Source organism: Ctenopharyngodon idella, chromosome 9 (assembly GCF_019924925.1).
Source record: "Ctenopharyngodon idella isolate HZGC_01 chromosome 9, HZGC01, whole genome shotgun sequence".
Taxonomy (NCBI): Eukaryota; Metazoa; Chordata; class Actinopteri; order Cypriniformes; family Xenocyprididae; genus Ctenopharyngodon; species Ctenopharyngodon idella.
In genome coordinates, this window is record NC_067228.1 from 27,713,212 (window position 1) to 27,724,456 (window position 11,245).

General features: G+C 35.3%; 1 protein-coding gene across 5 annotated transcripts in view; it reads left to right on the forward strand.

Annotated features, from left to right (window-relative positions):
• The first annotated feature begins 16 nt into the window (after nt 1-16).
• The window catches only part of pou1f1 (POU class 1 homeobox 1), a 23,540-nt gene continuing 12,311 nt past the window's right edge, over nt 17-11,245 (forward strand). The window contains exons 1-2 of one of the 5 annotated variants that reach the window (XM_051906170.1): nt 19-278; nt 9,655-9,845. In XM_051906170.1, the coding sequence (XP_051762130.1) occupies nt 217-278; nt 9,655-9,845 (253 nt within the window). In that variant the 5' untranslated portion in view covers nt 19-216. Of the gene's footprint in view, nt 279-2,877; nt 3,015-9,636; nt 9,846-11,245 lie in introns of those variants that run through there. The other 4 variants (XM_051906172.1, XM_051906173.1, XM_051906174.1 and 1 more) reach the window with 4 other exon arrangements.

Consider the following 11,245-nt stretch of genomic DNA (forward strand, 5'->3'; position numbering starts at 1 on the left):
AAACTTCACAACCTGAGGTTCACGGTGGAAAGATGTAAGACTGAGAGAGAGAGAGAGAGAGAGAGAGTTTCATACTGGTGGAGCTACGCTAAAACTTTTTAACATCAAGCATTTATTTCAGTAATTTGTTTTTAGAGAAATGATAAAAATGCAATACCTAAGGCTATTGAGCACAGTTCAATTTGTTGAGAAGAGCAGACTGATGGATGATTTTGGATGCTTTTTAGTCCACGGGAAAAATATACAGAGAGGAAAAAAGGTCAGGTTCTGCTTGAAAGGTAGGTACATTTTTTCATTTTGCTATATAAAAACAACAACAGAGTCACTTAATTCAGTGAGCCATGTGTGTTTATCTTTTGCGCTTTTTTATTATTATTTCTTAAGTGTTTCCTCAATTTAGTAAAAGGCCCAACTTGTGAAAACACAGATATTGTTTATACATTTGTATGAACCATAATAATATGCCAAACCATATTATGCAAAATACACAGCTGAAAACTGCTGCAAAAATATGAGATAATTTAGAAAAACCAAATATAAAACCAAATGTAAAAACATGTTTTTACAGTGTCATTTTATCTTGATGTGAAAAGGCTGTGGATTTAATATCATACTGTATATATTAAAACAACCGTGTTTAATGTAGAGCAAGCTATATGTAGGATAATATGAAAATGCATTTATATAATCCATATAAATTCAAATAAGCGATACATGAGCTAATTGAGGTTGTAGAGCACACAAGTGGAAATCGCATAGGCTAAATAACTGATAAAATCATGTGGACTGATGTGGTCACTCGCTAACCCTCCCTCACTGGCTTTAACCTTTCAGAATAAGGGCTGATGTTGAATATACTGATGAAATTATCTTTACTGCCTCCGTTTCGCATGTTTATGCATTGAAGTCTGAATGACTGATCCCTCTCGGCAGATGTTTCAGGACTTAAACATAAGGTTCTCTTGATATTCATCAGTACACTGGGTTCGGCAATAGATCATGTTTGCATAATGAATTAAGGAATTAAGGCTGGAAGCTGCCATTTGCTTTGCTCCAGAGCTGTGGCCTGTTTACTTGCAGATGACATTCATCACAGCCAAAGTCAGATGCTTAATGTGCATGAAACGAACACAAGCAACAAGCTCCTATAAAGAGTGGAACAGAAACTTGAACGACGTTCTTTCAGCACTTTAGAATTACGAATTTAGCATTTCTCATCACACACTGTGAGAGTGGCTGGGTAATGACTGTTCAGCAATGTAATTAACAACGGTCCATCTCTTCCTTAATTTCCTATTGACCGGAGGATCCGTGCCTGATCTGTCTCTGACTCTGGATTTGAATTTATAGATGTTTCCTAATGCATAGAAATGGTTCTAGCAGTGAATAGTTTGCATTTGAACATCTAAAACATTTTAAATGGAAAATGCAAGCATTTAGATGCTTCATGAACCAGGCTTTACCAAAATTGTTCAAGGTGTTTGATTTTGAGGAGTCAGATTTTTTTGAGAGAAATTAATTCTTTTATTCAGCAATGATGCAAAATAAATAAATATGTAAATGCTGTTCTTTTTATTCTTCAAAGAATTCTGAAAAAAATGCATGATGGTTTTCACAAAAGCTCATTTGTTTTCAACATTGATAATAATAAGAAATGTTTCAAATCAGCATATTAGAATGATTTCTGAAGGATCATGTGACACTGAAGCCTGGAGTAATGATGCTGAAAATTCAGCTTTGCATCATAAATTACATTTTAAAATATATTCAAATAGAAAACAGCTATTTTAATTTGTAATATATTTCACAATATTACTGTCTTTTGATCAGTCTCATCAGTCTGGGTTAGCAAAGGCTTCTTTCAAAAACATTTAAAAATCTTATACGAACTGATAATATAATATAATATAATATAATATAATATAATATAATATAATAAAGAGTAATATCACACTCATAGCTGTGCGATATGGCTGTATATTAGCACGTACATACGCTACGAGTGTGATATTGCGTTAATACAACAGTTTGATGGCACAAGTGTGTAAATAATTAAGAACAACAACGGAGTGTCTTTAAAAATCCTCTTTGGTGAGGAACTACTTCCTTCCGCCATGGATTCAAATCTCAAGTTGGCAATTTAACAATTGAGCCCAAGCTCCGTTACTAATTCTAAAATGTCACTTTAGAACTAGTATAGGAACGCTGAGTCGCTTCATTGAAACTCACTGTAATATACAGAGTATTATGAGAGAGAGATCGCCTGAGCGAGTGTATTACCTGCATCTGGCTGATATTCTTCAGGTCAATCTTATATTCATAATTACAAAATCAGTTTGAATGTCTGCTGAGGAAAGCGAAATCTTTGTCTTTGTCCTTTTAACATTTAAGACATTCCCATGACAGTGCTAGTCAATGCATTTGTCAGTTGCGTCTCATAAGATTTTTAAAGTAAAAACAACATCCTTGTTTCCTTGTTTCAGTCCATTTCAATATAAAAGTCCTTGCAACTGACTCACTCACTCATAAAGACCTGGACCTCCAAAAGCGTCTAAACAAATTTTCAAATAGGCGATATGTTTATCGCATATCTGAGGTCTATATGTAAGCAATAAGGTACGAGAGGCTGTATTGTCGCGGAGTGCCTGCAACCCCTTCAGCCGTGACTTATTCACGATATAGCACTAGCCTCGAGTACCTTATTGCTTTTATAAAACAGTTACCACACAATACAAATGTTAAAGCCAGAAATATGTATCATAGTCCCTAAAATAGTCCCTGACCGTGAACAGCAACAGAAGTTACATTTTCAGGCCATTTCACGCCAAAGACTGTCGTTATGAGTGTGTCAGTCAGTAGCGAAGACTTTTATATTGAAAAGACTGAATTGTTTTGAAAACGGAACAAGACGCAACTGACAATTGCTTAGCGTTGTTAGTCACGTTAAAACCCCTTAAATGTTAAAAGGACAAGATGATACATCTGAATGCAGAAAATGCTACATCTGAATGTAGGTAATAAACTCGCTCACTCGATCTCTTTCTCACAGTACTCTTCTACATAATACAGTAAGCTTCAATGAACAATATCAATTGAGAACATACAGTTTACATTGCTAAGAGTGGTTGCTAAGGGTGTTGTGTAGTGATACACAGAACCGTTGGGTGAAGCGGTCATAGCCGTGTTTTATCGTGAATATCAGAATCAAGGACAGGAACTAACCGTTTTATATAATATAATATAATATAATATAATATAATAATAGTTTGAAATGGAAAATATGTTTGGCTCCCTTTTTAAGGTTGATATTCCTATGTTTGCTGTTCTAACTGTGCACTGTTATAGGTAAGTTGAAGCTTATTATTAGCATTTATCATTGTTTTTATTGCTGTCCTCGACCTTATCAGAACAGACCTGTGACTTATTATGGGGTCATGACCCATCAGACGTCAACCACTGGTTCAGAGTCTAATCAATAAGGTGTTCCACACACACTCATTTCCAGAATTAGGAAGGTGTACAGTACATGTGTGCCTCGGGTTAGAAGGATGTGATACCTGTGAGAAGGTGTGTGATGGTGGCGTTCCCACTGCAGGGCTGGATCAATGCGTGAGGTGTGTGTATGTCAGGCTGGGGTGAGGACCCGGTCAGGACAGGTGCAGGGGCCGAGCGCTGGTCCTCAGCTCATGCTCCCTGCACTAATTAAGTTTAGGGGCTTTGTGTGTCCGTGCTTGGTTACTCTGGCAGGCTACGGGGACTCAATGTGCAGGGATTTACCTGAGATACGTAATGAACATGGTCTTACTTCTTCAAATCACATGTCTTTTGTTCATTCTCATGGGAAAGGGTTTTCTTCATGGTCCCCTTAATCCTGTGCTTGAAGCCTGTTTTTACCACTCTTCCCTTTCCCCCCACCTCTCCCTCTCCCTCTCTCTCCATCTATCTGTCTGCTATACCCTCCATCACAGAAGCTTGTAGCTACAATAGGGGTTATTTTAAGAGCAGGCACTAACTCACTTGGGACATGTATTGCACTGGGCTCCATTGGTCACTTCCTTTGACAGCCTGGAGGATTAGAAGGAGCCGCCACATTACATATTACGAGACTTAACGACAATTACAAATCAGACTGTTTTATTGTTAATACTTAACTGTTTTTTAATAATACTTAATATCTGCATTCATTTAAAATTTCAGACATTCATTCTTTAATCAAATTGTTAATGTAACATTATTTTGATGTTAAAATATTTTCTCTGCATAATGTGCAGATTTTAGGTAATTGAGGTTGATTCCCTCAAAAAGCGTGACCTCTGTGGCTCCCAGAATACAGTGTTTGTTTCTGCTACGGTTTTCTCCAGTTCCTGTAGAAAGCATGTGTTAGAGTTCTTATCAATGGCAATGACTTTGGTAGTACATGATTAGAAATTTGTCATCTTTATTAATGGGCCGACAGACATTTTTCAGCCAATCACCAGAGCTGTAAATGACAAATGGCTAGTAGTTAAATTATAATAAATAAAATTAACATAATTAACAAAAACTAAAAGACATACACTAATAAAAATGAAAAATCACACAACAATATTACTAAAATTTTGACTAAATTCAAAATGAAAATGAAAAAATATAAAACTAAAAACTAATTCAAAATATTAATAAAAACTGTAATAGTTTTATACTAGTTCTGTCATGAAACTCTAGATGGCACAGGCTGATGGTCCTTAAAAGATTAGTTCACTTTTAAATGAAAATTAGCCCAAGCTTTACTCACCCTCAAGCCATCCTAGGTGTATATGACTTTCTTTTTTCTGATGAACACAATCGGAGATATTTTAATAAATATCCTGACACATCCGAGCTTTATAATGGCAGTGAACAGGGGTCACGAGTATGAGCTGAAGAAAGTGTTTCCATCCACATCCATCCATCATAAAACATACTCCACATGGCTCCGGGGGTTAATAAAGGCCTTCTGAAGCGAAGCGATGCATTCGTGTAAAAAAAATATCCATATTTAACAAGTTATGAAGTAAAATATCTAGCTTCCGCCAGACCACCTTCTGTATTCAAAATACAAAGAAAGTGTAAAACTCTTGCAGTTCAAAAAGCTTACATTATGTCCTACGCCTTCCCTATTCAACTTACAGAAAAAGCTTAACTGACATGACGCCAGTTTACACTTTCTTCGTAACTTGAATACGGAAGGCGGTCTGGCGGAAGCTAGATATTTTACTTCATAACTTGTTAAACATGGATATTTTACACAAACGCATCGCTTTGCTTCAGAAGGACTTTATTATGATAGACTGATTGGTTCCTGCTGTATCAGTAGCCAATGAGCTCGCTGCTCAACCTTCAAATACTCGGTCAGCATTTGCTGTAACAGTGTAGCATGCTTTCAGAAACCCTCCACCTTCCCCAGCTCCACCTGTATAGATCAGCTATGGGTAATTATTGTAGGTTATATTATACAGCACCAGCATGTCTTTCTTGTATTGTATGTACTGGCATTTATGTATTGTATGTATTAGCAGTAGTAAGTCCTGTACTTGCTCTGTAGCAGCAGCAATAACCAACAGCAGCAGCATAGCAGATCTATTCCCGCCAAACCAAACATATTAACATATCCATTACCACACCAAGCACTCAGAGAGTTGTCATGACAGAACTATAAACTATAACACAGTTTTCATAGTTTATTTTAGTGCTTGCATAAGAAAGTCTTTATAGTTCTGATTCTACATTCTGACATTCAACTATAGTTACAATTGCACATGTTTGATTAGAACACGCATCACCCATGATAAAAACACTGTAGCACATGACTTCTCATGGCTAAGAGTGCAGACATATTTTCCTTCGTATGGTGAAATTCTGTGGGCTAAATGCAGTCATCTCAATAGGAATCATTATCTGGTGTTTGCATGAAAGGAGCGTGAGGTGAAACATTTCCCCACACAGATGCCACATTGAATTCAAGTGTGGTGCATTTAATGGTGCATTTTCTTCATGTAAATCCATGATTGAGACCCATATTATTTACATTTCTGCAGTACTGATTTATCAGATATTGTGTGAGATGCCTGAAGAAAGTAAAGAAAAACAAATCACAGGCTGCCATACAAAAATTTACAACTTGGGTAGAAATATTCACTGCGTCTTTCTCAGTATGCAAAGGGAGAACAGTCTTCAGGCGACTACTTTGTCATTCAGACACAAACCACGAAGACTCACCATGTTGTGTTGATCTGAACTATTGTGCTGTACCTGAGCCTCAGAGACCCTGCAGACAGGCACCTGCTCAGCTAAAGCAGCGTGATTTAGATGATCACAAATAAAGCAAGTTCAAACATCTCCGTCTCAAGACTAGGGATTTTGTGGCTTATATTAACAAACACATGAATGTGCCAGGACACAAGCAACAAAAACTAATTGACCAGTGACCAGATGGCCAGCTACACACCAGTCAAGTAAACATCCACACTCATGTGGATTCAAGCCAAAACATGTTTCACTAAACTAAATGAGAACTTGTTCTGCAGATATTTATTCATGAGAATAAATATATCACATTTGACAGTAGTATTTTTGATAAGCTTCAGATAAACATCTTTTTTTAAGAAATAAAAGTATATGTGTTTGAATGTTGACGTGAAATTTCAAGCAGTTTGACATTCTGTAATTCATCAGCATTTTTGACATGCTTTAATTACTCTAAAATTACTTTGAAAATGTTTCAGCTATAATTATTCACTTTTTATGACCTCACATTAATTGAGAAACTGCATGAAATATTTGTGCTTAAAAACATCCATCATAGCACAGTTTCTTTAAAAAAGAACTAGTGAAGCTTTTTGGTCATTGAAAATGGTAAAAAAAAATCTTAAAGTCTTAAAAAAAAGGTAATAAAGATATAATTCCACCACTGGCTCCTAGAAAATAAAATTAATATTGACATTTTGCAATAACATGCCCCAACAGCACAGATATAGGTCTTCAGCGAACTTTAAACTGTAAAACAATTATGAAACACAAAACAAAATTGTCATTACAAAAATGTATAATTATAAAGAAAAGAAATATCAAACCAGTGTTTTGGCAAACATAGGTTATGTATGTACTGTATATTTTTAATTTAAAATCTTAATTTCGAATAAAAAAGCATGGCCATGTTATATATTTATATAACCAGTATTAACGTGAGTTATGTAATCAGATTACTTTTTTTCAAGTAACTATTTAAGTAATGTATTTTAAATTTAAAGATTTATTTTTGCCTCAATAAACTCCTAATTACTGCTTATTAATAGTTACTAAGGTAGTGGTCAAGTTTAGGTATTGTGTAGGATTAAAGGGTTACTTCACCCAAAAATGACATTTCTGTCATTAAGTACTCACCCTCATGTCGTTCCAGACCTGTAAGACCTTCGTTCATCTTCGGAACACAAACAAAGATATTTTTGATAAAATCTGATGGCTCAGTGAGGCCTCTATTGACAGCAAGTTAATTTACACTTTCAGATGCCCAGAAAGGTACTAAAAACATATTTAAAAGTTCATGTGAGTACAGTGGTCCAACCTTAATGTTATGAAGCGACAAGAACACTTTTGTGCACCAAAAAACAAATAACGACTTAATTCAACAGTATCTAGTGATGGGCGATTTCAAAACACTGCTTCATGAAGCTTCGAAGCTTTACGAATCTTTTGTTTCGAATCAGTGGTTCGAAGTGCGTATCAAACTGCCAAAGTCACGTGATTTCAATAAATGAGGCTTCGTTACGTCATAAGTGGCAGTTTGATGCACGCTCCGAACCACTGATTCGAAACAAAAGATATGTAAAGCTTTGAAGCATCATGAAGCAGTGTTTTGAAATGTTAGTACCTTTCTGGGCATTTGAAAGTGTTATCAAAAATATCTTAATTTGAAAGTTTTATCAAAAATATCTTAATCTTAACGAAGGTCTTGCGGGTGTGGAACGACATGAGAGTGAGTAATTAATGACAGAAATTTCATTTTTGGGTGAACTAACCCTTTAAGGGATGTAGAATATAGTCATGCAGTATAAGGCATTAATATGTGCTTTATAAGTAATAAACAGCCAATATCCTAGTATGCATGTTAATAAGCAACTAAATAATAGTGAGAATTGGACCCTAAACTAAAGTGTTACCACTTTATCAAATAAGTACGCAAAATTATTCCCATATTGAGAGAAATCACACTGTACAGGCATGAATTTGCATTTCCTTCAGGCTTATTAATTTCACTTTTGGTGTGAAAGGGCCTTTAAATTTGCCAAAAATAGAAATAGAACAAACAAACAGGACAGCCCAGATGAAAAAAAATAATGCAAAAGTAATGTATGTAATGCATTACTTTCCATAGAAAGCAACTAAGTAATGCAATTATTTAAGGAGTAACTCAACATTGTAATGCATTATTACTTTTAAAAGTAACTTTCCCCAACACTGTATATAAATATACAATAATTTATAAATATTGATGTGCTTCTTAGAATACTTAATTGATATACTTTTTAAAAGCTATAATACTATGGTTTAGTTCTATAAAACTAGTAATACCATACACTGTAAAAAGTAATACGCTATATCTACTCTATAAAATTTTGGCAACAGATTACAAGCAATATCATTAATTAAATTCAACAAATAGAATTGAGTTAGAATTAATCAAATTAATTCCTTAAATGTCAACCATTTATAACGAGTAAAATTTAAACAAAAATATCTGAATAACAGACGTCAAAGATGATTTAAGAACTCTTTATTTTTTATTGCCAACATTGAAGACACCTAATGATAACAAGCAGAATCACTGAAGGAAAGAGAAACACAAGAATTAACAGAGGTTTAGATGTTGATGTTGATTTTATTGAAAATGTTTGGTCACCATTATGGTGATCAGTATTGCATTTAGTTGGGCAGTTTGACTCTTTGCTTTTTATGTCAGTTTGTGGTTTTTGAAATGGTGTTTGCTAATTTTACACATTTTAAATGGTTGACTTTTAAGGAACTAATTTGATTAATTCTAACTCAATTCTTATATGTTGAATTTAATTAATAATATTGCTTGTAATCTGTTTCATTGATTAGAGCATATTACTTTTTATAGTGTAGCTTTTTAATACTCATATTCACTACTATGACTTTTCCCTCAATAAACTCCTAATTTACTGCTTATTAATAGTTAGTGAGGTAGTTGTTAAGTTTAGGTATAGGATTAAGAATAGAATAAGGTCATGCAGAATAAGGCATAAATATGTGCCTAATAAGTACTAATAAACAGCCACTATTCCTTTAATATTACTATTCCTTCTTTCATTTATTCAATGATAACTCCATGCAATCAGACTCACTCCCTCGTTGCATCTAAAATGTAAATGTAAACACATTCTGAAATGGCTAATTAATCTTAAGTCTCATAAGCCGTGGTTTGTCACAGCAGTCACTGGTGTTTGTTGGAAGCTACACACAGTGGAAATGGACAGTATCAGATTGCACCTCTTTGCCCTAATTACCAGAGCTGGGCTGTCGTGGTGTGCTAAGAGCAAGAGCTTATTAACATGGATGAGGGGGTCTGAGGGGCTCAGCATAAATACCTGCACACGCCCTGCTCGTGTCACACAGGTGGGCTGCTGTCGCACGTGCAGGACACAGACCCCGAGTATCTAGAGTCATGACCTGCCAGGCCTTCAGCACCACCGATTCCTTCACAACTCTGAGCGGAGATTCAGCTGCTCTGCCGCTGCTCATGCACCACAGCGGAGCCGCAGACTGTCTGCCCGTCTCCAGCCATGCTGCCAACATGGTGAATCCAGGTAAATCTGATGCTCTTGGACAATCGCATAGTGGTTCTCAACTGGTGGGTTGCAGGGGAAAAACAATGCTAAATGCTTATAATGCAGTGCAACTGACTATATAATGCTGTGTTATTGGGATAGCAATAAATAATCATATTACCTTTTTAAAGGAGGAGTAAATGTCTACCATATCTTTTGATGTTGGTGTCAAAGTGTACAGTATTTATGTGCAAATCCACCTGGCATTTGGTGATAATATTAATGCAGTACTGGGTCCAGTGTTTGTTCCATGTGTTTGGCTGGTAAAACGCTTTTTATTTTTAATATTAATATATATTCATATATTTCCTTTTCAGTCTCTGTCATGTTAATAATTTTGCATATTGTTGAACCTTGCAGTTCATGGTAGTACATTTCAATGTACTGATTTTTAAGAAGTATTATGAATTTGAGACAAAACCACACTACTGTTTGAAAGTTTGGGGTCTGTAAGATCTGTAAGATTTCTCTTATGTTTCAAAAAGGCAGAATCTATTTGACAAAAAAAAAAAAGTAGAATAATATTGTGAAAAAATTACTACAATTTAAAATAAAATTGTAATATATTTTAAAATGTAATTTATTCCTGTGATGCAAAGCTGACTTTCAGCATCATTTCTCTAGTCTTCAGTGTCGCCTGATCCTTCAGAAATCATTCTAATATGATGATTTGAAACATTTTTTATTATTATCAATGTTGAAATATGATGAGTGTTGTGCTGCTTAAAGGATTAGTTCACTTTCAAATGAAAATTACCCCAAGCTTTACTCACCCTCAAGTCATCCTAGGTGTATTTCACTTTCTTCTTTCTGATGAACACAATTGGAAAGATATTAATAAATATCCTGACGCATCCGAGCGATTTATAATGGCAGTAAGTGTTACCATACGAGTATGAGCTGAAGAAAGTGCCTCCATCCACATCCATCCATCATAAACATATCCCACACGGCTCCGGGGGGTTAATAAAGCCCTTCTGAAGCGAAGTGATGCATTTGTGTAAAAAAAAAAAATCCATATTTAACAAGTTATAAAGTAAAATATCTAGCTTCCGCCAGACCGCCTTCCGTATTCAACTTACGAAGAAAGTGTAAAACTTTTGAAATGCAGTTCAAAAAGCTTACGCTACGTCCTATGCCTTCCCTATTCAACTTACGGAAAAAGTGTAACTGACGTGACGCCAGTTTACACTTTCTTCGTAAGTTAAATACGGAAGGCGGTCTGGCGGAAGCTAGATATTTTACTTCATAACTTGTTAAATATGGATTTTTTTTTTTATACAAATGCATCGCTTCACTTCAGAAGGCCTTTATTAACCCCCCGGAGCCATGTGGAGTATGTTTATGATGGATGGGTGTGGATGGAGACACTTTCTTCA